This window comes from Antechinus flavipes, chromosome 2 (genome assembly GCF_016432865.1).
Source record: "Antechinus flavipes isolate AdamAnt ecotype Samford, QLD, Australia chromosome 2, AdamAnt_v2, whole genome shotgun sequence".
Classification (NCBI taxonomy): Eukaryota; Metazoa; Chordata; class Mammalia; order Dasyuromorphia; family Dasyuridae; genus Antechinus; species Antechinus flavipes.
The window spans coordinates 439,862,948-439,889,695 of record NC_067399.1 but is presented as its reverse complement, the minus strand read 5'-3'; the positions used below and the strand labels follow the sequence as shown (position 1 = coordinate 439,889,695).

Below are 26,748 nucleotides of genomic sequence, written 5' to 3'. Positions count from 1 at the left end.
GAATAGGGACTAGGGTGAGCAGTCTCCATCTAAGGTCCTCAGAATGTTTTTGTGATACCATTCTGACCAGCCCTATGTCCCTGGGTAGAACATGAGGTTAGCAGACTGAGCCCTACTGCCCTTTCTTTCCTTAGCACAGGAAAAAGAGGGGCTATTTCTCTATGATCCAGACTAACAAGGATCCATTGCCTCCCTCCCTTCCTGAGGAGACAGGGTAGGAATTCTAATCCCAATATCCTTGGGACAAAAATCTCACTTTTCTCAGAAAAAATAATAAAAACATTTGTTAACAATAGTAATGGTAATAATAATAAAGGACATACAACTATCTGATTAAGTATTTTTACAGATAATGTCATCTAATAAAATCCTCACAACAGCCCTGTGAGGTAGGTAAAGCAAGTATTATCCATGTTTTGCACATAAGAAAACTAAGGACCAGAGAAATGGAGGAGTCAGCTCACATAAATCAGTGGCAGAACCAGGATTTGAATCTCCTAGGCTGCAGATCCCCAGTGATGATGGTAGGGGGATTGAGACCCCCACCCTTCCCAAACACGAACTCATTTTCTCCCTTTCAAGAGTATTCTAATCTCTGTTCTAATCCCCTGGTAGAAACTGGTAGAAATGGAACTTCTAATAGAATTTTCCAAGAGAAAAGGAGGTAAGTTTAGATGTCACTTGTCCCTGATATAGGAGGGGGCCATTGGTTCCTTCAAAGTCACTGCATGTTGGGAGCTTGGGGAGGGGGGAGTTAGTAGTAGGGTTCTGTCATTGTGACAGGTGGAGCCTTTCAAATCTCATCTACCTGAAAAGTGAATCCTGCCCGGAATCTCAATCCATTGGTCCACAATTATTCTAATGGTTCTTGATTATTCTAATGGTTCTTGATGTCATGATTCCATTATTACACTCTTGCTTCAGAGGAAATATTACCATATTATTCCCATGACTTATCATGGGATAGCAAAAAGAACATTAAGTTTGGAACCCCATTTATCTTGTACCTACTGTCTTTTTGAGCTTGGGCAAATTTCTTAAATCTCTAAGGACCTCCATTTCTTCATCTGTAAAATGAGGACTAGGTAATCTCTAAGTTTGCTTAAGTTCTAAAGGCTATGACCTTACCCTTCTTAAACTGTATACCTCCAGGATCCCAACTATTTATCATGTTGGGGGTCTGTTTTAATGTTGTTGTTCTTAGATACACCAATGGTGCTACATCTCTCTTAGGGCAGGAACCTCAACTGAAACATCCACAGAGTTCCTGAGGCCAAAATCTATGGTGGAAGAGCAAGGGAGCCAGAGGAGAACAATGTCCACCACTGCTTCTTGGATCCAAAGAGCCACGGTCTCAGATGGTTTTCTGAACTGGGATGACCAGCCCTGCTTTGGAGCAAGGAGTAAGATTAACTCCACCTTCCCCCTGTGCACAGGAAGATGCCAACAGCCACACTGGAGATAGTGAAGACACCCATGATGATGCCCAGGATCAGCATTGTGTAGGATCGAGGAACCTGGGACACTGCAGAATATGAAGGGATCAGTTCTGAGTCAGAGGAGGAACAAGCATAGTGTTTAGCAAATCTCTGCTGAATGAGAGGGGGAAAGAATGGGTTGACCCTGACAAGAGTAGGGGGATGAGGTATCCTGGGGAGACCTGGGCAAGCTGCTCCCCTATAGTTGTGGTTTCTGATCTCTCTTTCTCTATCGCTCATCCCAGAACTTAGCTATTTAAGTAGGATCTTGCCCTGGAGTGACTAGGAGAGGAGGAGCCCACAGGTGGTAAACCAGAGTCTCTAATGCCTTGGGGACACCCCACACTGGGATCCAGGACCTCATTGATCATCCCCAACCAATCACTTACCTGGTCCTGAGACCCTGTCCATGTGCTGTTTCAGAAAACCCACACATCTGTCCTGTAAGAATTCCAGAAGCTCGAACCTGGTTCGGTTATAGTTGTTTAGCTGCTTCAGGGCGAAGTTGTACAGCTCTGGGGGGTGGCCCTGGTCTGGGCATGCGGACCACAGGGCCTTCTCTGGTTGGAAGCTCACAAAGGAGCTCCCATTCAGGGCCACCTCAAAGAAGACGTGGGCATCTTGGCTATCAGGGGGCAACTCACAGCCCAGAGAGCAGCGCAGGGTCAGTGGGACTACAGGGAAGGAAGCCAGGTCAAAGGCTTATGAAGTGGAGGAGAGGCAAGTCTGGGAACAATGGGGAGGAGTAGAGGGCTCAGAGGGGGAAGGAGGAAGCCAGCTAAGGAGCTTGATCTACAAGACAGCTCTCAGACTCTGCATTAGATCATGTAGATCATGTAGCCCAGCTAAAAGAGGTCCTGGTACTTCACTTGGATTTGGTCTTTGACTCCTATTCCTCCCAAAACAGGGGGTCCAACAAGATCTGAAGGCAGTGAAGATCAGAGGTCAAGCTTCCTGCCCCTAGGGATTCCTATCTCAGCCCTGGGGATTTTTAATCATTTGTCCTCCCACCAGAAATGAGCTCCACTCCCATCCAAGGTGCTTTCCCCCACATGAGGACCCACCCCCTCTCCAGCAAGACCCTAATTCTCCACTTACAAGTCACTCTTCGTTCCTTGTTTACCAGTTGTACTAAAGCTTGGAATTCACTAAGGTACGTTAACAGGTGCTCCTTAGTCTGCTGCCAGTCCCCAGGGGACTCCAGAGGCTTCAGCTGCTGGATGGTAATGTTGTGATTGCTGCCCTCCAGAGTGTGGGTGGTCAATCCTCCTAGAGAGGCATTGCCCCAGAACTGTACTGAGAATGGGTCCAAGAAGTGAGAAATCTGGAGGATGAGGAAGCTCTCAGAACCTGTATTGTCAAATAGACAAGAGGATGGACAGATGGATATCAGGTATATGTGTGTAGATTTACATGTATGTCTCGGAGTATATGTGTAATCCAGGAAGAAAGATGTGGAGGTGAGGGAGGCAATTCATCTGCCCCTGCCTGTCTGTATCTTTGTTGCAAGGACTATTAAGATTGTCTCAACTGTCTCAATTCATCTTGCCTGTGCTCAGACCTCCAGGTGTCTTCCTGTCCCATTCCATGACATACAGACCAAGTCACCATTTGCGTCATCATCGTCATCTCCTCCTTACCAGCATCCTGAACTAAATCCCGAGAATCCTCAGCTCTGATAGCTGAATTTTTACCCTATATTACCAGGGTCCAGCACCCCACTTCATTTATCTCCCAAACTAGGCCATATCTCCTTATAACTCCTAATGCCCTCTTTGCAGTTCCCTTTTCTGTGCTATCATCAGTCAGCAAGTGTGAATGGCATAACTATTCTCAGCAACACAACAACCCAAGACAACTATCTCTGAAGGATGTATGATTAAAAGTTAAAAGCAGACTGAACCAAGCCATCCTAACCTCCACTCGCCCTGGAGTTTACTATGGCCAATGCTCAGAAATTTGTGGATCCAACCACAGCTTCATGCCTATTGTACTAGAAATAACAACCCTAGAATATTTTGAAAACTAATCGCTATTCATCTTCAGAGAAAGAACTGGTGTCTTAATGCAAATTGAAGCATACTTTTTTTTTCCACTTTCATTATTTTTCTTGATTTTTTTTTTTTGTCTATGTCTTCTTTCACAACATGACTATTATGGAAATGTTTTGCATGACTACACATGTATAACTTATATTGAATTGCTTGCATTTTCAATGGGGAGGATGGAAAGAGAGGAAGGGAAAGAATTTAGAACTCAAAGTTTTAAAAATGAATGTTTAAATTGCTTTTATATGTTAACTGGGGAAAATAAAATACTAATAGATAAACAAATAAGGGAGAGAAAAATGTAAGCAGGGATTGTTTTGATTGCTTCTATATACATTCCTAGTGATTAGCATAGTGTCTGGCATATAATAAATACATAATAAATATCATCTTTCTCTCCATTTATTTTATTCAGGAAACTTTCAAAGACTACATCAAGAGTTTCTTCACTGGGAATTTCTTACACAAATGAAGATACAGAGTTGGTTCAAAATTAATAACAGTTGAGGTCTCTCCTCTAATCCAAGTGGGGATACTTGTGTTTTGGAAATTTATTAACCACTTATCCCAAGAATCTGCTTTAACATCCAGATGCAGAATCACAAAGAAGTTATAAGTACTCTTTCCAAGAGACTCAAAAAAACCACCAGAAGCTACATTACTGGCTGTGGTCAAGCTATTTAGAGAAAAACCTCCTTAAAAATGCTTAAATCCATACTAATTGCTTAATATCTTGTACACCTAGGCTGTTTAATTATTTCTTGCTATCTTTTACTGATATTCCTAAAACCATTCAAGATCTTCTCCTGCTTCAACAACTATAACTTCATAGGTAGGTGTCCACCTGGGCCCAAAACTCCTCATGGGATATGATATCCTAGATAAGATTTTCACACCCTTCTTCTCCATATTGGGAAATCTCAAACAGACAAAGGAAATGGACATTCCAATACTATGGGATTATCCTCTTTGAACCAGTTGCAGTAATCAAAGATTCCAAAGATCTAGAAGCAATGGTAATAGGTAACACTTTGCTTTCCCATCAGTCGAGACCCAAATCCTCTGATCTTCCACTTTTTCTCCTGTCTGTGCCCCATCTCTCACAAATTCTCTCATATTTTTCTATTCTTCCCTCATCTTTTTCTTCTCTTATTTTCATTCTGTCTTCTGTCCTCTCATCTCCTATAACCTTCCCAGTGTCTTTCCCATATATCTATTTTCCTTAATCCCCCTTATGTCACTTGCAGCTACCTCATTTCTTCTCAAATGTCCTGTTTGTCCATTCTTTCATCCATCTTTATCTCATACTCCCCCACATCTTCTTTCCTATCTTTCCCACTCTTGTCTTTCCCATCTCTCTCCTATTCCTCCTCATGTTTCTCTCATCCCTGATATTTGTCTCTCTCTCCTTATGTGTCTCTTTTGTCTGTCCATCTTTTTTTGAATGTCTTCCGTATCTTCCTTGCTTTCCTGAATTTATCTCGCTCTCCCAAAAATTTCTCCTGTCCTCCCTCATCTCTGTCTCCCGCTCCCAGCTCTTTTGATCCTCACCTTGCTCCCTCACACACACACACACCCCTACCACCAAAAACCACCATCACCATCATCGTCCTCTGAAGTCCTGTCTATATTTCTCTGGCTCTGTCCCTTGTTTATTTTCTGTTTTTGCCTCATCTATCTCCTATATCTCCCATCTCTTCCATCTCTTCCTGTCTTACCTACTTTTCTCCTATCTTTACTCATTTTCCTCCTCTCTGCCTTTATCTCTCCCATTCTCCCTCAATTATTCCCCATCCTCCACTGTCTTCCTACCATCATCCCTTCATCTTTCCTCTGTTCTCTTTCTTTTTCCTGTCCTTCTCTACCTCTTTTTCATCTTTCCTATCACTCATTCTGCCCAACTGCTCCATATCCTATTCTCCTTAATCTGTCTCTTTTCTTCCTTCATCTTTTCCATCTTCCCTTTTGCTCCCCTCTCTCAGTCCCTCTCTTCGCTTCCTCCTGTTCTTCTTCTATGTTATTCCATAGCTTTCTTTCAATTCTTTCCTGTTTTTCCTCTAGGCTATCCCCTAGCCTCAGAAATCATATCCCCACCTCCTCACCATGACTAGAGATAGACACAAACATTCTTTCCTGTTTCTTGTTCCCTATGTACAGTCAGCAGATGAGTGCAGTGGGGGATAGTTCATATACTCACCTTCCATTGCTCCCTGGCAACAGAACACCCAGCCGAAGAGCGACAAAAGTAGGAACATTTCCCTGGAGCTGGACGAAGAGCTTTTTCCTTACTCTGCTCAGGTGGGCTAGGGATCTTGTGGAAGCTGCCTGGAGAGCAGAAGGAGAATGAAAGGGAGAGAAAGTGACTGGATGTTGGCCAGGGATGGGAGGAGGAAGAGGGTGTGGAGTATGTGAAGTGTTGTTCTAACTCTGCCTCATTTCCTATCCAGGGGCCTGTTCTCCCCACCCAGCGTCCCGCCCCTATGCCCTCCTGCCCGGGCATGCTCCCAACCCTCCCCCTCTCCAAATCTCTGGATCTGCCCTCGGGAACTGAGAGAGGCTGGGAGAGAGATTGCAAGTTCTGGGTAGGACTGAATTCTGGGTGTTGGCTAATAGGGGGTGATGGGGGGGGGGTGAGTAAAAGCTGGAGAGAGAGAGAGAGACATTCCTACTCCGGATCCTTGGTGCCATGCCCCCTGAGTCATCTCAGCAAAGGTGTGGAGACCATCTCTGGACTACTTCCCCTTCCCTGTGCTGTAGAGATAAAATAGGGGGCCTTTCTCAAAGTTGACTTTGGAAAATCTCCAAATCCCAGGTTTCCAAAAGCATCAAACATATGCTAAAGCCCCTTCCTCTCTCTCAAACATTGCTTTGCTCCCAGTGTCATTCCAAAGATATCAAAAAAGACCAAAATGGGCTGAGAGTGTAGTAGGTGAGTGGTAGAAAAGTTTCTGGGCTTGGTGGATAAAGAGTTGAAAAGATGGAAAACTTGAAAATGTGTGGGGAGGACTGTTATGTTACAGTTCTCTTGTATTGTCCTGACTCAGTTTCCCTAATTATCCTGACCCAGTCCTGACTCAGTTTCTCTGCCTCAGTTTATAATTGTCCTGCAAAAACTCCCCTCCCTTTTTATCAGAATATTTGATAAGGATAAATGCTTTATGCTTTAGAATATCAGAATGCCTCTCCCCATCCCAAGCTATCAGAATATCAGATAACATCTTATTAAGATGCCTCTCCCTATGTCCGGGGGTGCCTCCCCCTATTTTGTCATCCTCCTCTCCAGAGGCTCACCCCACCCTGTCAGAATCCTGTTCCCGTTCTCAGCTCCCTGACTCTACCCCTGCCTCAGTCTACCCCCTGAGTCTGAGCCATGTATATATATGTCATTGAGAACTCACATTGTTTGTTGGGTTCTTGGAGATGACAGTCTCATTCAGCCCTGGATGGATCCATTTGGTCCCAGTAAATCTCTCCCTTTTAAGTAAAATATTAAATACTCTCTAATCTCTATCTTGCCTCAGTTTCTCTGGCATTACAGGACAAGGAGGATAAAAGGGCTGAGCTGAAGTGCACATATGGTAATATAGGAGGCAGGAAAGATGAGAGTGTTATGGAGCAATGAATAGAGCTTTGGACTATAAATCAGGAATCTTGGGGCTTTAGTTTTAGATTTGCCATTGATTGAGTCTATGATCTTAAGCATGTTACTTCCCTTTTTAGATCTTCTTTTCCCCATCCTAAAATGAGGAAATTAAACCAGATGTTCTCTGAAGTTCCTTCTACTTTTTATAATCTATGTCCTAAGATTCCTTCTGAGTTCTATTATGAGGTAGCTTCCAGCTCTTACATTCTATGTTGTAAAGTGCTTTTTCATTCCCATATCCTTTGTTTTGAGGTCCATCACTGTTCAGATTTCTAGGATTAAGGGGTATGATCAGTGAAGTAGAGTGGATCAGTGATTGCTTTTAAGCATCCACATCTCCAGCCTGAAAGAGAACTAGGGGCTGTTTTGCTGGAGGCTGAGTTCTGAGACAAGGGTTTGGGGTCAATTCATGATATGAAGAACTTGTGTCTCCATTTCAGTAAAGACCTGAGAAGGAAGCCAGTGGTAGGATTTTCCACTGCAGGGACTGTATGCAGGGGCAAGATAAGGGTGGCAGGAAGCAGAGCAGAGCAAATCCATGCCAACATTAGCAGGAGGCCCGAAAAGTGTGTTCCTGCAAATTTATTGGCTGGAGAAGAGAGGCCCATGGCTGAGAGGAAGGGAGGGAGATAGGCCAGGATTGTACAGCTGCCATAACAAGAGGGCCTCATCTAAGGGAAGGCCACAGTAGAGGGAATGAGCTCTCATGGAGCCATAGTGATCCCTATGCTACCAGGAATGTCCCAAAATATAACTCCCACTAGGAGTTATATAGCTTATTACCAGTCTATTTAATTTTGCATTATTTCAAGCTGCGAGTACTTATTTGGTCATTGTTCTCCCTCTAGCACTCATCATGTGCTTTCTCACCTCTGAACTTTTGCTTAATCTGTTCTCCATATCTGAAGTATTTTCTCCATTGCCCCAGCTTCTAGATACTCTAAGAATCTGATTGATAATAGTTAAAATAATAGCAATAACTAGCATTTATAGAATACTTAACAAATATCTCATTTGGTTGTTCTCCAAATCTGGGAAGTAGGTGTCAGCATGATCCTCATTTAAGAAAACTGAAGCAGAAGGAGGTGGTCACTTGCCCAGGATCACCTAGCTAGTAAGTATTTGAGGTCACATTTGAACTCAGAAATTCCTGACTCCAAGTTCAGCATTCTATACACTATATCATCTTGTTTCCAAAGGACACCTCCTCCAGAAAGCTTACCTTGATTACTCCTATTAGTAATAGCTCTTACCTGCTCTGATCTCACATGACATTTGTGTTTATAAACCTTTTGTGTTTGCAAATGAGCTCACTATGAAATATTATGCCTTATAGGTATTTTTCTTTGTATCACATCTAGAACCAGAAGTTTCATGAGAACAGAGATCCTATCTTATCCAACTGTCCAACTATAGAGCTCTCTGCCCACAGTTAACTTCTGGAATCACAGAATTTAGAACCAAAAGTGACCTTTGGTGTTTTAACAAAGGTCATTCTTTTTTTTAAAGAACTACAACATATTTATTAAGCATTTTTAAGGGAAAAAGAGCTAACAAGTTAACACTAAAAATTTTGTGAATACAATTTGAAATTTTAAGAGTTGAATTCTTAAATTTTCCATTCTGCAAGTCACATTTTTTTAAAGGTAAGGAAATATAAAAAATAATATTTACTTATTACAACATCTAAACTCATCTATAGTTTTAGCAACTTGTAGTAGAACAATAATTCACATAGTAACATATAGAAATTTACACTAACGAAAAGGCATAGTTTGAAATGTTCTGGATGTTTTCACCAAGCATTCCACAATGTAAAAATAATAAAAAGTAATATTTTTAAATGTTCTGAATGTTTTCACCAAGCATTCCATATTATAAAAATACATGTTTATAAGCAATAACTAATCAGTGAGTTACTAAACAGTTTAACTATCACTAATTTCTGTGACTTTGTAGGATTTTTAGATCTATCAAAGTATGACAAAGTAATTATGAAAAACTAGTGCAATCATTTAAGTGCTATTATAACTAAAATATAAATATCAAATCTGAAACTGTGATTCTTGATACAAACCAAATGTAGCAGGAAAAAAAAACTGATAATCCCCATAAATTGGACTATAGAAGTCCTTTCAATAGTTTTCCATCATTTTCCACTTTCCCATGCTGACAAATGTATATTTACTATGATTCAATGGAATTCTGTATACTAATTTTTATCATGTAAATAATAAATTAGGAGCTGTGATTAAGAAAAAGAACCTTGTTCAAAAGGGTTCCTATGATATTACCCACATGCTTCTGACATCTCTCACTATTTAGTCAAATCATTTTATCATTCCTTTGGTTTAAGAGGAGATAGAACAATAGACTGGAATTTTAGTTTTGATAATCATAAGGCTGCCACATTGTCCACTGTGTTATTCTAACTTTTGTAAAGTACTGATGATTGGCTCTTTGAATTTCTTATCCATTAGTCTTTTGGAAAGACTTGCAAGCAAATGCTTCAGATGATGTTTCTCTAAAGTCCGACAACACTACTCAACTATACTTAAAGTATTCAACCCCCTTTCAAATATTTCACCATCTGAATGAATCAGAGCAGCCTTCTAGACAGCAATCAATCTAGGCAAACCTTTTTTTGATATACATGTATATGGCTGTTTAGTCTCTCTCAAACCCTCTGCTAAAGTAATAAGAAGAGGATCAAATGGAAGTTTCAAGAAGGCAGTCCCACTGTAATCTGTGTTTTATGGAGCCATGTACCAACCTGCCAGGGATACCGCCTTTGGAGTAAATAGCAGCAAAAGTAGAAGAGGCACATGGCTGATCACTGAATGGGTCAATAGCTTTAGGATTAAGTTCCTCCCTTGATGGAGGGCAAGGTTTCTTTGCAAAATCTGGAGAATTGGTGGAGGGCAACGACTTAATTTGATGTATTACAGATTTGTGTTTTTACTTGGCAACCTGATGATGTTCCTAGGTCCTGTTACTCAGTTTTTCATCTATAGGCTTACATGACTTTCTGGTTTCTGCATTCTTCCTTAATAGGTGCTCCTGCAGGGAGTACAGCAGTCCTATTGCATAGCTCCTGTCCATAAAGCCCTAGGGCTCCTCATACAAGCCGTAAACCACATGGTTGCCTGGCCCAGGAGCCTTGGACCATTAATGTTCCAGCCCAAAGGCACAAAGGAAGAAAGCAACAAAGGGTATTCTAAAAACTAGTTTCATAAACTCATTGGAAAAATGAATACTAATTTGTAATGAAATGTATGGATCAGTTAGTAGATAAGAGTATTGGGCCTGAAATCAGAAAAATCTGACCTCAGGAATGAAGGAGATAAGGTGAGATCTTTCAAGACGGTTGTGCAAGGGCATACTTAAAGTGTCTCCTCCCAGCTATTCTCCTAAGGGCATACTTAAAGTCTCCTCCTTGTAATATATCCCCCTAAGGGCATACCTCCCTATTTCAGCCAAATATGGGCAACTATGTACTTATTGGTCAAGTTCAATTTCTTGGGTAGTTCCTGCGTTTAGAATGTAAGATCCTCAGCCAATAAGGATGAGGGTCAGTGGTGGGAGGGGGAATTTGCATTAGGGATTAAAAGCGTTGACCTTGCCTTTTACAGTGCTTCCTCCCTTCGATTGTCTGCTTGATGGGTGAGATGCCCTATTATCGGGAGAATGTATAATAAACTTTTCTTTGTTTTGCTTCTAGAGATCTCTCCAGCCTTTTTTTTTTTTTTTAAATTAAATGGTTTCTGACCCACACAGGAACATAGTAGCTATCTGATTTTTGGCAAGTCACTTAATCCTGTTTGCCTCAGTTTCCTCATCTGTAAAACGATCTGGAGAAAGAAATGGCAAAGCCCTCTAGTATTGTTATGCCACAGTTCTCTTTAACTGTCCTGACTCAGTTTCCCTGTCTCAGTTACCTTAACTGTTCTGTCTCTGACCCAGTAAAACTAAGGATTATTCGCTCTCGGGTTATAAATTAGCAAGATAAAAGAGTAGATCTCCTGATTCTTTTACGGATTTACAATATCCTTTAGAATATTCCAAGATTAACCCATGATATCTTTACTTCTTTGTCTCTGGAATTTTTAGGTTTTATGGCTTCCCCTCCCTGATAAAAAAACTTTCCCTCCCTTTCTCTTCTTTGTCTCCAAAAAGGTATTTAAGAAGTTGGGGTTCTTCCATTCATTGCTGGAGAATGGCGTCTGGCAGCTGTATGCTGGACGCTCGATTCTTTGGGTCCTCCAGCCCTGGGACCAATATGGATTCCTTGGTCCCAGTATACTTATCTCTGTCTGACTGGATAATTTGAGACGAGAGTCCTGTCCAGTCACTCTTACTCTCCCATTAATAAAATATTAAAACTCTCTAATCTCTCTCCTGCCTCAGTTTCTCCGGCATTACAGTATTTCTGCTAAGAAAACCCCAGATGGTATTGCAGAGTCATACATGACTACTCAACAGCAAACTAAATGTAAAAGCATTAATCAGACCAGATACTCATATTGGCTGGTCAACACATCCTCTAAAAAGAAAGCTCACTTGGACAAACAAATTAATAATATAAGAATGACTGAGGAACGACCCTCAAAAGTATTGTGCTCTGATTGTGATCTTTTATAAGTTTAGCCTTGTTGAATCAACCAGATATTACTTGTTGAAGTTCTAAGTCTGATACTTATTAGTTCTGTGACTCTGGGCCAATTAATCACTTAACCTCTCTACACTGTGGTTTCCACATTTGTAAGACGGGATAGTAATATTTTGGTTACTTAAATAACTGTGTCAAAGAAGAAAAAGCCACACATTCCATAATAAGAGGACCTATGGTTAACTCCCAGCTTTGTTACTTACTATCTGTATGACCTTCATATAAGTCAATTCATTTCTTCGAACTTTTAATTTTTTCATCTGTAAAATGAGGGAATTGAACTTCTAAGTAACCTCCGAGGGCCTTTTCAGCTCTAAATTTGTGATCTTACCTGAGAGCTTCTGTGAAGAAGTTTCTTTTGAATGTGAATTACTATTATTTTTACTATTATTCCTTGAATCAGTTCCTTGAAAGTAGGGACTCATTTCCATTTTGTCTTTATTTCTCAATGTCTTGCAAAGTGCTTGTCCCTAGTAGTAGAGACTTAATGCTTATTGATTGATGTTTGCAGTTCTCAGCACCTTCTTCCTGGATGGTGCTGGGAAAAACATCTACAATGTATTCTTCTTTAGATGTTCTTTTTCTGGAGCATAAGCAGTCTATCTCCTTCTGTTTTATTAATTAGATCCCATTGATGTGGGGAACCCTGAAACTGTCTCACTCTGACTTTGGAGGTGAGCCATGAGATAAGGTGTTTGAGAAGCTTCTTGAAGGAGAGGTTCTCCTTGAATCTTATCTCTGCAAAAGACCCATCCCAGGGAATCAAGATAAAGTGGTTTCATTCTGTTATTTTGATGGGACTATTTGAGTCCAGGACCACTCCTACTTAGCCCAGCTGGAGATCTAGATTTCAATCACATCTATTGAGCCGAAAATTGGCTCCACCACTCCCAGTGAGCTGTCCCATTCTACTGGAAATCTAGGCTTAGGGCAGTAACCTCATTCAATTGAAACTTCAGTCTCAGATCTCTTTAAAAGAGCAACTTTGGGGCTCAGTCTTTGCAGAGGGCCAAAAGCAGGAATCATTCCAAGGAACCTTTTTCTCTCCTTGGCATAGCTGCCTTCAAGGACCCTATGCCCATTGTGAAGAAACTCCCTCTTCTCAGCATTAGCCCCTCTTTATGTCTCTCACCTATTTCCCTAACAGGACCAGACCCCTCTTTACCTGTCTGTCGGGATTTCTCTGCTAGGAATTTTTTCTCTCTGCCAGGACTCCTCTGCTTTTACTTTTCTGTGTCCTTGCCACTAAGAAAGTCAGCCTCCTAGCAAAAGCTGACTTCCCAGTGCCAATAAACTTCTTTTTGCCATTCTAACTTTTCGGGTTTGTAAATTCATTTACAGAGGACCTGCGCTGATCAGAACGGGTTCCCACAACTCTCTGCCCTGCACCAAACCTCATAACCATCTTTTAAAAATATTTCCTATGTACCACATTGTGTATCTATTATGCCACAGTTCTCTTTTATGTCCTGACTCATTTTCCCTAATTGTTCTGCCTCGGTTTATAATTGTTCTGCTCAGTCCGGTGAAACTACCTCTTAATCAGAATATTTGATAAGGATAAAAGATCTTATATTTTAGAATATCAGAATGCCTCTTCCCATCCCAAGCTATCAGAATATCAGATACCATCTTATCAATGCTTCTCCCCATCTCTGGATTCCTCCCCCCATTATGTCATCCCCATCTCCCATGGCTCATCCCACCCTTCCTACTTTCAGCACCCTGACTCCGCCCCTACTCCAATCTACTCCCTGAGTCTGAGCCCTATATATATATATGTCATTGAGAACTCACATTGACTGCTGGATTTTTGGAGACAATAGTCTCATTCAGCCCTGGGACCAAACCATGGATCCATTTGGTTCCAGTAAATCTCTCCCTTTTAAATAAATTATTAAATACTCTCTAATCTCTATCTTGCCTCAATTTCTCCAGCATTACATACCCATATCAATGAAATCACAGATTTCAAATCTTTAATATTGACTTATTGAACTTGGGATGGGTATCTCTCATGTCAGAGGAGACTTCAAAGAGAAACACTTCTCTGTCCATGTGGTCTGGGGAGTTAGCCTACTCTCCTTGATTGAATCTGGGAGACAACTGTCACAGCCCAGCCAAAACCTAGTAGGAGATACCAGGGAGAAGGGAATGCTACTGGAACATAAACTCAGAGTCAGAAGAAAGGTTTAGAGCTGAAAGGGAGTTTTCAGGTCATCTAGTACTATTGGAGGATATGAGGTCTGGAAAAGGTTAAGTGTTTTGCCCAAAATTATATAGGTAGCAAGTAGCAGAGGTGTTATTTGAAGCCAGGTCCTCTGACTCCAAATTCAGCTTTCCTTCCTGGAGCTTTCGAGGGAACTATCAATGGAAGATCAGATGGAATAAATAGGAACTGGAGAGGGAGGCAAAAATACAGATCTAAGGCACCAACCAAATCGACTACAGCAAGAGATAAAGGAAACTGAAATGTAAAAAAGACAAATGAATGAGAAAGATGAAAATGAAATGCTGGGGTTAAGTACATGAAGATAGGAGACAAGTGATGAGGCAAGCTATCAAAGTATAAGGTAAGCCAGTGTACAGTCTCTTTTTGAACTCGAAACCTGACTCTTCTGTCTGATATCTGTATAACTCTGGAGAAATCATTTAATCTTTCTGCTCCACAGTTTTCTCAGTTATCTAACAATAAATCTTTCATTTTGATGTGGGAAAAATTAGTTTCTAGATTCCCATCTCCTCCTAGTGAATGTAAATTACCCTTTAACTCACAAATCCTGGTCCCTTTGAATTCCAATAGAAGATCTGGACCTGTCCCAGCCCCACCTGGGTCTGAGCCAACTTTGGGGCTACACCCAAAAGCCCCTAGAGCTAAGTCTCCTATTATAAAAAGGCCACGCTGGGAACCCCTCTTTGCAGAGATTCCAAACATGCTAGCCATGTGAGGACCCTCTGTCCACTGGACCCTCTGTCCGGTGCCCTCCTTATCTCTACCTTCGCCTATACTTTAACCTTGCTTACCCAATAATAAACCTCTTTTATCAATCTAGCTCTCGGGCCAATAAATGCTTTTATTGGGAACTCGCGCCGATACTAGACCCCCATTTACCCCTGTATCCTTGCCCTGAACCCAAGGAGGTTGCAGGGGAGCTTTGCTTGACTCCCTGTACCCCAAACCTGCCACTAGACCTTAACTAAACCCTAATTTCATTTAGGTACCCCAAATCTAGACCTCAACAATTTGATTTTCCACATATTCAATGAAAAGGGTTGGACTAGGAGAACTCTAAAATCCCTTCTAACTCTAGATCCATAACCTTTAGGTCCTCTAATAATGTAATCCAACTCCATCAGCATTTAGAATTGTTTAGGGCAGTGAGAGATTTTGTGACTTGCCTGGAGTCATATATTCTGTATGTATGTGATGGAAGAAGAAACTGAAGTCCAGGCAGATTTAATACTTTGCATGAAATCACCCAGGGAGTAAATATCTGAGATCAGACTCTGGACCCATTTCTTTTCTTTCTTTTTTTGGAAGACAATTGGGATTAAGTGACTTGCCCAGAATCACATAGCTAAGAAGTGTTAAGTGTCTAAGGCCAAATTTGAACTCAGGTCGTCTTGACTCTAGGGTAGGTGCTCTATCACTGTACCATCTACCTGCCCCTCTAGACCCATTTCTGCTGACTTTTAGGCCACTGATCTTTCTGCCATACCATGATGTTTCCAATCTCATGGTGACAGCTAAAGTCAACCAGCATCATGAACATAGCAAGCTGTATCCCTAAGGATGTCCTCCATTCTTCATATAGATTTGATATAATATAGCTTCTAGGGAAGACAGCAATGATTTTGAGGTCCTCTGACTTTAGGGGGCTATTGTTCTAAAATAAGTCAATGATTCTAAATCTTCAGGGTTTGGAGTCTACTTCAGGGAATTCCCACACCCAATTTAAGAATAACAATCTTTCTGATTCTGAATAGACCACCCCTCAGTTTTTTGCTTACTGTCAGATAGCTTCTGGCCTCAGGATAGTCTGGGACCAAACTCCTGAGACAACAGTGATAATCTGTTGGTCAGTGAGAACCAAATTCCAGAGACCACTCCTAGATCCTACCTCTGGGCCATAAAATTAGCATGTCAATGATAGAAAGCTGGATAAATGTGTCTCTTCTCTCTTATCAGGTTGCTAAATTCTCTTGGAATTTAGTCCCCTTATAATGGCATTACAATTACAATAAACTTTGTTCCTTCACCAGGAAATGGGTTCAAGCCTGCAAATTCTTTTGAGACACCTGCTTGCATACTGACACTGGTCTGTGACCCCAAACTTTTGGAGTCCCCTTCTCAACTTCAACAGATTCACAATCCATCTTAGAGTGGATGACTTTAAAACAATTTAACTTTTACGAGTTGGCCATGATTAGCCTTCTACAGATGTGCAAAATCTTTTTTTCTTGGTAGGTAAAATTTTTTTTATCTCATCTCCAGATCTTGAAGCTGTCTCCTGTTTGGGGCCATCAGAGGTGTGCTAGTAAATGTTTAACAACTGTCTCTTCCTTACCATAACAAGCATACAGAACACACTTTAAATTTTTTTTTTTTTTTGGTTTACTTGTGTCCAATTCTTCATGACCTCATTTGAGGTTTTCTTGGCAAAGAAACTGGAGTGGTTTGCCATTTCCTTCTCATTTTTTTCCTTCCTTCAGTTGCAGCCAATTTTTCATGACTCTTTGCAGGGTTTTCTTGGCAAAGACACTGAAGTGGTTTGCCACTTCCTTCTCCAGTTAATTTTATAGTTGGAGAATTGAGACAAACAGGGTGAAGTGACTTGCCTAGAGTCACACAGCTAGGAAGTGTTTATGGTCAGATTTGAATTCTAAAAAAAAGATTAAAAGAAAACATGAGAAAATACTCAGGTCTGGATATGTCTGATCCTGCAATACAAGATATATTGAAGTTGAATTTTGTTACTAATGCTTGGCCAGATATAAGTGAAGTGAGTTATGGTCCTTTTAAGAAACTTTATTTCCTATTGATCTGTGATTCCTTTCATATTCCCAGCCCCTCCTGGCTGAGGCAAATCCTTCCCAGACAAGTTGTCTTTCCAGGATGCCAGAGCCTTTGATTCAATTACAAATCCTGGTGAAAAAAGCATCCCTCTGAATTCTAATAGAAGATCTGGACTTGTCCAGCCTCCACCAAGACACCCAATATAATAAGCTTCCATCAACTGAAGTCTTTGCAGATGGACCTTGGTAGCTCCCTTTACTGCCAGGACCTTCTGTCCACTGAGAACTGCATTCTCTGTGCAAAATTTCATTTTCTATAGATTTGCCACTATAGAAATCAGTCTCTTGGTAAACTGATTTCTATCTAACAATAAACTTTCATTTTGCAACTACTATTCGGGAATGAGTGATTCTCTAACCTCTAACTAACCTCTGGACAATCAGGAATCTAGACCACTCAACATCATCATAAGTAAAAAGATAAAGAAGATGGAAAGATGGAGCCATAGGACCTTAGAAAGTTTATTAACTTTATTATAACTTACAAAAGCTATGTTAAGAGAGATAATGAAAAACAAAGACAAAAAACAAAAATTATGTGCCAGATGGTGTAGTGTTATGCAGCCTATGGACTGGAACAAAGGGAATCATGGAAAGGTCCCTCCCAGGGGAAAGGGGGAAAAATACCACCAGAGTAGTGAGAGAAAAGAAGAAAGGACCAAGGGCCCTTGACTTTTGGGATTGCAAGGAGGGACACATTATGAAAGACTATCCCCCAAAACAGATAAAACAGAAAATTCTCTCCCTGGTAGAATTGAAAGTGTAGTGGTGTCAGCAGCTCATGGAAGCATCTCATCCAGAGCCCTTGATAAATTTGAGGGTGGCATCATATAGGGAAGAAGTAATATTTCTAAAGGACAGTGAGGCAGCTGCTCTGGCTACTCCAGAGAATTAAACTCTCCCAAAATAGTTTTATAATCTCTTGAATTAAAAATGAAAATTTTACTGTTCCTCTCACTGAAGTACTAGAATATGGATACAAAAGGATGATTACCTCAAACAGATTACCAAATACATTTACTCAGGAATTTGATGACTAAGTTAATCCTACAATTTATTGCAGAAGGAACCCAAATTATCCATACTAAAATGCTGATTTTGAAGGAAGAGCAATAGGACCAAATTTAGCCTGAGCAAGCCCAACCAACCAGGGTTGGTTGACCCCCATCAGTATCAAAGTCAGTGATCCCACCATCATAGTGGGGGTAAAACAATACCCTATTTCCCTAGAAGGAAGGAGGAAACTTCAACCTATGATTCAGGGACTATTGAAAGGAAAACTCATTAAACCCTGTATTTCTCCTGACAATATTCATATTCTGTGGGTCAGAAAGGGAGATGGGACATATAAACTGGCACAAGACTTGAGAGAAATTAATAAGATTGTCATATCATTACATCCTGTAGTCCCAGATCCTTATACCATTTTAGGGAAGATAACTGAAGGAAGCAAATGGTTTAATATGAATAGACCTCAATGACATATTTTGGGCCTATCCTTTAGACTCAGAAAGCAGAGACATATTTACATTTGAATGGGAGGACCTTGAAAGAGAGAGAAAGAAGCAATATCCCTAGTGCATTCTTTCTCAGGGATACACAAAATCCCCAAACCTGTTTGGCCAAGTCATTGAAAAGATACTGGCACTCAAGTGATGCAATATGTAGATGACTTACTTGTTACTGAGAGGAAAAGGGAGGCAGTTAGTGAAGCCTCAGTCAAGCTGTTGAACTACCTGAGCCATCAGGGTTTGAGGATCATCAAAAAACATATTTCAGTTTGTGGAAAGAGAAGTTAAATATTTAGGACATTTCATTAGTAAAGGGCAGAAGACCTTAGAGTCTAAATGGGTAGCCGGGATCTTGCAAATACCCCTGAGGACCAAAAGGGAACTTAGAAAATTCTTAGGATTAGTGGGGTATTGTAGAAATTGGATAGACTCAAATTCTGCTTTCACAAAACCAATGCATCAACATTTAGTAGAGAAAAAGTTGAACCAGTTCAAGTGGGAACCTGAAAGCAGGGAAAGGTTTTATAAGTTGAAAGAGATATTAACTTCCTCTCTAGTCTTAGGTCTGCCTTCCCTTGACATACAGTTTCATTTGTGAATGTGAATAAGGGAATAGCAATAGGGGTCCTGGAACAAATAATAGGAGGGCAAAAGAGACCTAATATCCAAATATCTAATCTCCAAAAATCTAATATTGGATATCTAATATCCAAAATATTGGTTTCGGTATCTTGGGCTGGTCAACTTGTATTCAGGCTGTCGCAGCCACAGCCCTCTTAGTAGAGGAAAGTAGAAAACTGACATTTGGAGGAAGTTTGATTGTTAGTGTCCCCTATCAAGTTTGGACTATTCTAAACCAGAGGGCAGGGTGATGGCTCACCAATTCAAGGATTCTCAAATATGAAGCAATACTATTAGAAAAGGATTCTTACACAAAACTCAACTTCCTTTCTGGTCTGAGGGAGCTGAATCAGAACATTACTGTGTTAACTTTATTGACTTCCAGACCCAAGTAAGAGAGAATTTGCAGGACACTCCAGTTCCTGAGTAATGATGCTGTTTGTGGATGGCTCCTCGAAGGTGATTGAAGGGAAAAGAAGTAATGGATATGCAATTATTGATGCGGACCAAGAGTCCCTCAATGAATCTGGTGAGCTCCCAAAAACTTGGTCTGCTCAAACATATGAAATGTATGCCCTGAACAGTGTTGAAATTATTAAAAGAAAAGGAAGGAAATATTTGTACTGATTCCAAGTATGCTTGGGGAGTAGTACATATATTTGGAAAAATTTGGAAAGAAAGAGATATGGTTAATAGCAAGGGAAAGGAGTTGGTACACATCACCCTAATAACCAGAGTTTTGAAAAATTTACTATTGCCTGAGAATATAGCAGTACTATATGCTGATGGGCACCAGACTGGGCAGTTCTTTGAGGTCTGAGGGAATCACTGTGCAGAATAGCACAAAAGGTTGGAATGACAGAGCCAAAGCCTTAGAAAACAGGATGGTTTTAATCCCTTCCTTTCTTTGTCTCCCTTCCCCTTCTAATACTGAGGAGGAAAAACAGAAATCCCTGGCCTTGAGGGCCCAAGAACAAGATGGATGATAGGTCCTCCCATATGGGAGAAAGGTACTGGCCAAAGCAGGTATGAGATGGTAGTCTCATTGGGACAGCCAAAACCTGTGTGATGTTCTCCTAACCTGGTATGTATCCTCCGCCTTATATACCTTGGCATGGCAGTTGGTGGATGTTGCCTTGTGTGTGGCAAAACAAATAAGCTCTCCCTCTGCCATTTGCATGTGGGAGGAAGGCCTCCAGGGCTAAGACTGTTCCAAAGCATACAGATAGACTTTACCAAGCTATAGTCACAAAGACACCTTAAATACCTATTAGTCATAGTGGACCACTTAACTTCTTGGGTGGAGGTCTTCCTATCACCGGACCTCTGCTTCAATTGTAAGTAGGGTCTTATTAGAACAAATTATTCCAAAATATGGTATTGTAGAACAGATAGACTCAGACCAGGGGATGCATTTTATAGCAAAGGTTCTACAATTCATAGCTCAGACCTTGGACTTTACCTGAGAGTTTTCTACTCCCTGGCATTTTCCCTTGTCTGGCAAGTTTGTGAGAACGAATCAAGAGGCAACTCACAAAACTGGCCTTGGAAACACAATTCCCTTGGACTAAGTGCCTTCTCCTCGCCTTGTTTAGAATCAGGATGAAACCCAGAAGGGATGTAAGGTTCTCTCCCTATGAGCTCTTTTTTGGCACTCCCACCCAGGTGGGAGTGACCCTCAATATGGTCAGAAAGATAGATTTCTTAGATCATATGTTGTTTCATTAGCTTAGAATCTCTGGAGTTTGCAGCTTGAAGGACTAATTACCCACATCCCACTCTTAGGATTTCCAGTCCATAGGTTCAGACCAAAAGAGTAGGTCCTTATTAAGACCTGGAAGAAGGAGAAGCTCATCCCTGTGTGGAAAGGGTCATTCCAGGTTTTGCTAACGTCTGATACCATAGTAAAAATTTAAGAGAGAAGCTGGACTTACTAGATGCAAGTGAAGGGACCTATCAACTCACTTACCAAAGAGTAGACAGTTAAATCAGATGAGCTCTAGACCCTGAAACTATGTCTTTGACAAGACATCCCACTGAGCAGTCTCCTGACTCATGAAGGATTGTGGTTGGAAATTCCTGGGTGGTTTAATCCTTGTAACCCTCACTCTGCTGATTTTGTTTGCTTGCTTAGCCTTTTTATTTGCACATGGTCCATATCCTTTTCTGAGGGATCCTTTCTGCCTCTCCTCCAAAAGTGTAACTCCAGCACCACACAATAGGAATTTCCTTACCTTCTATACTCCTCCTTATACCTTTTCCCCAGTTGGCTCCTATCCCTTGGTTGCTCCAATGAAATGGTTTTGAACAATTGAAGGAGATAGTAGCTTTGACCTTCAACCTTTTCAACTGTTGCATCTGTGGAGCGATTAGAACAGTGGTCCTGAGTTCCTTTTCCTCTGAGCCCAGGTTGAATATGGTAAAGTTAGGATACTTTACCACTTTCTGGAGTGATGTTAACAGAAGTGAACTATATATTAAAAAGTGTCTATGGAGGGAAAAATAACAGTTATGGAAATGTCAATATCAGGAAACTGGTAGAGTGCAATATCAGGATGCCTTCTTGGGAGGCCAAAACATATAATATTATCATGCAGTCCCTAATTAAATTCACATATCCTCCCAAGCAGAACTGCTTTAAAGGAACATTACTGAATATGTGAGCTTACTGCCCTTGATGAAATTCTTCTTCCTAACAAGTCAGGAAGGAAAATATTTGGGAGTTCAGTTATACATTGATTTAGAGAGAGAAAAGCGATTGATCAATGCATTAATTGCCGGCACTGAAAATGACAATGGGTGAGGTGATACTTGGCCCCCAGAAAGAATCACTAAAGAATATGGGCCTATGATTTGGACACAGGATGGGAGTTGGGAATACTGAACTCCAGTTTATATGCTTAATAGAATTAATTTGACTTTAAGCTGTGGTAGTAATTATCACCAACCAGACTACCCAAGTTATTGACTTACTTGCAAAATTCAAAGTAGAGCAGCCATCTTGCAGCATAGACTAGTCCTAGACTACCTCTAAGTTGAAGAAGCAGGTGTTTGTGGGAAGCTTAACTTATCTACTTGTTGCATAAAGATAGATGATGTGAGACTATTTGGGACATCAATAAGGATCTTAGAAAACTTGCTCATGTTCCTGTGCAAATTTGTTCCTCTCTGTTTAACACTTCTTGATGGTCCTGATTTGGAGGAACCTAATAGAAGCAGATTATTATGATTTATGCTCATTGCCTTTAGTAATTTTATTTTGCTCCCTATCTATCTCCCCTGTATGATTTAGTTGATTACCAGCACTGTCCAGAAAACCCTCTTGAAAATGATCAAGTTAGAAGGAATGACTGAAGGATCTGTAAGAATGATGGACCTTAAAAGGCAAGGGTGGGGGCCCATAAGTCTGGAAGATAAAGAAAGACCTGAGGGTGACATAGATGCAGACGTTGAGAAACTGTATTGGAATTGATGTGAAAAGTCATCAAATGGACACAAATAAGAGGAGGGATTGAGTGGTATAAAAAGACATGAGGCCTTTTCAGAACACTAACCCTTGAAGGAATGACATAGTTTATGGCTACAGTTTCAGGAAACCCTCCTCCTTATACCCTTGCTTATATCCTTGCTTAATCTTGCACAAACTTTCTAATCTATAGTTCCCTGTTCTTGTACCTTGAGGATGGAGTAGGTTCCTTGTGACAAATTGTGAGCCATGATACTGTCAGGGACAGCTGGGGCCCAAAACGTGGTAAAGTTGTTTCAGGGTATAAAAATTCCTGCTCTATTGCCTGTGCTTTTACTACCTCCATTAGACTATACTAGTTGAGGTGATGCCTTATTCTTGAAAGAACTGAATAAATTGCTTTCTGCTCTGGTTCTGAGAAACATCTATTTGAATTATTTTGGGTTAGTGGTCATTGTCCCACATATTCTCACTGTTAGAAACAATGACTTCTCATTCTCTATTTCTCTCTTTTTTTAACTTCACAACTTGAATTTTGTGGAAATGTTTTGCATAACTTCACATGTGGTTTCTTAATTTGGGTGGAGATAAGGGAGAGAATCTAGAACTAAAAAATCTTAAAAAACAAATGTCAAAAATGATTTTGAAAGTAACTGGGGAAAAATATTAAATAACTAAATAAATTTAAATTTAAAGAAAGAAATAATGACTTCTGCTAATAGTCTTCTGGTAGTATTCTACACTATACTATTGCAGGAAACATCTGTGGTCACAAGTAAGTGCAGTTTAATAAGGCAGATTGCAGGAAAAGAATGGTAGGAACTCCCTTAACTGGGATTGGATTCTTCTGATCTCCAATGTACTTTGACTAGTAAAGTTTGGACTCAAAAGCGTGGAGAACTGTGGATGCCAGACCAGTAAGTTGGGATTTTATCTTACCAGTAATGGGGCTCTATTGAAGGGCTCCCCATTTTGTTTATTTATTTACCCAGAGGAAGGGATTCTTTTTAGGAAATTAAATCAGATGACAAGTATAGAAGGGATTTGAGTAGGCAGAGACTAGAAATGGAGAGAATGATTTGGAGGCTAATGCAAGACTCTGAGAGAGAGTAAATATGAGCCTGGCCTAGGGAGTCAATTGTGAGACTGGAAAGGAGCCAAATGAAAGAGAGATGGAAAAAACAGAATAGAAAGAACTTGGTGACTGACTGAATCATGGTGAATGGGGGAGAGAGGGAGGGTGTCTACAAAATTGCTAAACTGGATGGCTAGGTGGAAAATGTGGGTTTCTGGAATCCAATGTGAAAAAGCCAAGCTAAGATGGAATGTGAATGCCATCTTCAAATATGTAAGAGGAGAAATCCAATAGATAAGTGATCAGAGAATTTGAAAAAATAGTTTTCAGGAGAAGAATTGTAAATTATCAGTAACTATATAAAAGAAGGCTCTAAATCACTAATCATAAGATAAATCCTGATCCAATCCTGAAGCTTCACTTCACACCCTGCAAATTGATAAAGGTAGTGAAAGGTGAAAAATAGTTGTTGAAGGGATTGTGGCAAGATGCGTACACCTCATTGGTAAAACTATGAATCAGTATAACCATTTTGGAAAGCAATTTGGAATTATGCAAATAAAATGACTAAAATTTCCAAACCCTTTGAATCAGAGATTCTACTACTTGGATTATGACACTCAAAAAATCATTGATAAAAAGAAAGTTCTCTTATACACCAAAATACATATAGTGCCACTTTTTGTTATAGCAAAGAATTGGAGACAATAAATGTTCATTAATTAAGAGATGCTTAAATGAATTCCAGTACATGAATGTAATGGTACATTATTGTTATATAAAAGGGATAATATAATAAATACAAAGAAACTTGAAAAGATTCATATAAAATGATGCTTAGTAAAATAATTAGAACCTAGAAAACAACATATATAATTACAATAGTCACAAAACAATCAAAAGAGAATGTTGTAAAATTACAAAGAGCAAGCATTGTTCCAAAGAAAAAATATGAGAAAATATATGCACTTCATCCCTTTTCAGAGACTTCTCAAAGTTACAGGATAATTTGAATGACAGGACATGATGGTAATTGAAAGGACATGAAGGGAATTGAAAGGACCAAAGAAGAATGGCACTTTATCCCTCACCTCATAAAACTGACATATGAATGTAACAAGAACAACAACAAAGTAGAACTTGAAGAAATAAGAGAGAATACTCTTATTCCACCCTATATGATGTGAGAATATTGTGAAGAGTTATGTTGCCTGTCCTCGAGGTAGAGACAAAATAAAATAATTCCCTTAATTTAGATTGAAGTTAAGATTGGACACAGTGGTTTTTTTTTTGTTTGTTTTGTTTTTTTTTTTAAAGACTCTTTGGGGAGGTTAAGTGATTTCACCAAGGTCATATAAGTAATAAATATTAGAAGAGGAATTTCAACCCAGATTTCTGACTCCAAAGTCAATTTGATGTACCTTGAAGAATTAAGATGATTGAATTTTGTTGCATGAATTTTCCTTGCAGTTATGAGTGTTTTTTAAAGTATGGTTCAATTAATTTGATTTATTTGATTTCTGTTTATTTTTCTGATCTGTGGGTAAAATATGTATTTCAGTGGATTACAGACAAGAATGTATTTCCCTTCCTCCACCTTGAATCTGATAATAGAATAGGGACTTTCAGAGTGGAATGGATTTTAAGTATAATATATTAAGGGAAATAAAAAAAAAACTATACCTGGGAAACTAAACAACTGGAAAATGATTTGGAATCTATGCAAACAAAAATTACATTTTTGGAGGATGGAGCAAGGAAAAAAATGAAAAAATATTAGTCTTTTGAAAAACAATGAAGAAGAAAAAAGTCTGACCATTATACATAAGGAAACCATCCAAAAATATTCCCTAGAAATATTGAAGATGATGGACTAATTGCAAATTGACAGAATTTGCAAGATGCTGACATGGAGGTGTGATGACCACATATTTAAAATCAACCGGAGTCAGGAATTCAGGTTAAGGGAAAATTGTCGATCTTTATTCTTAGTAGAGGTGAAGAAGGATCAAAGGGGAAGGGGAATTGGAGGTGGGGGGGGTCACGATAGCAATGAGAGCAACTGTGTCAAGATGTTAGCCAGCAGTCTCTCTTTCCGCTTCCTCCCGCCCCACTACCTCCATCCCACCAACATTGTCATTTCCTATACAATACATCAGGGCTTGCACAGAGTGGGCAGGGGCCATTCTTTCTCTGAGCATATATATTAATAGAGTATGGTCCAATTACTATTTAGCCTCACGTGTTTGGGACCTCAGTGCATCAACTAGAGCCTCAGCCCATTACATGGGGGAGTTTTAAATCCAATTTATAGCATTTGTTAATCTTCTAGACTGCAGTGACAAAGACAAATTTAAAAAAAAATCTCCAAAAAGGAAAATATATAGCAAAGAAACATCAATTTGATATTCTCAAGACTTTTCACAAAACTGTGAAAGGACAGAAGCTGGAATATAATATGTCAAAAAATGAGATATTGGACTTTACCTTTAATCAACTACTCAGCAAATCTAATCTCTTCTAAGACAAAAGAAGATTATTCAACAATTCAGCAAAACCAAAAAACGCACAAAGCATTATCTCACCAAGATAAATACTAAAACCAACAGATTTTTTGCGTTTATGATTAACTAATATTTCATTATAATCACTATGGGTTATAGACCCAGTTTTTTGAGAAAATTCCAGAGATATAGTTTCATTTCAAACACAATGGGATAAAGTTTTATAAAACTTCTTGTTAATACCATAAAAACATCTTTAAATCTTAGAAACTCTAATATATACAATGGAATCAAACACAATTCCATAGGATCCATGATGAATGATGTTATCAACTCCTAGACAATGACTCAGAGAGTAAAATGAAGCATATTTTTGATTAAGCTAAAATGAAAATCTTCAGACAACAATAATGCACCTAGGATAAGAAGGGGTGTGATCAGAGTAGAGGAGAGGGAAATCTTTATAACTGAGGCAGAGTAAAGTAAGCAGAGTCAAGAAAACAATATACACAGTAACTAGAACAACTATGCAGGAAAAATGTAACAACAACAACAAAAAAGTAGGACTTGAAAAAATAAGAGAGAATACTCTTACCCCACCCTATCCTAAAGGTGGGAGCTCCACAGGTATTACACATTGCAGATGTTTGGGGACTT

At 39.8% G+C, this 26,748-nt stretch overlaps 1 protein-coding gene and 1 pseudogene across 2 annotated transcripts in view; both read right to left on the bottom strand.

The window, feature by feature from the left end:
• Positions 1-328: 328 nt before the first annotated feature.
• The window catches only part of PROCR (protein C receptor), a 31,663-nt gene continuing 5,243 nt past the window's right edge, over positions 329-26,748 (bottom strand). For both annotated transcript variants that reach the window (XM_051979185.1, XM_051979186.1), the window contains exons 2-5: positions 5,724-5,851; positions 2,577-2,828; positions 1,868-2,152; positions 329-1,525 (exon numbers count right to left, since the gene is read on the bottom strand). In XM_051979185.1, coding sequence (XP_051835145.1) covers positions 1,410-1,525; positions 1,868-2,152; positions 2,577-2,828; positions 5,724-5,781 — 711 coding nt within the window. In that variant the 5' untranslated portion in view covers positions 5,782-5,851 and the 3' untranslated portion in view covers positions 329-1,409. The remainder of the gene's footprint in view (positions 1,526-1,867; positions 2,153-2,576; positions 2,829-5,723; positions 5,852-26,748) is intronic.
• On the bottom strand, positions 9,521-10,115 carry LOC127546764 (PACRG-like protein; annotated as a pseudogene).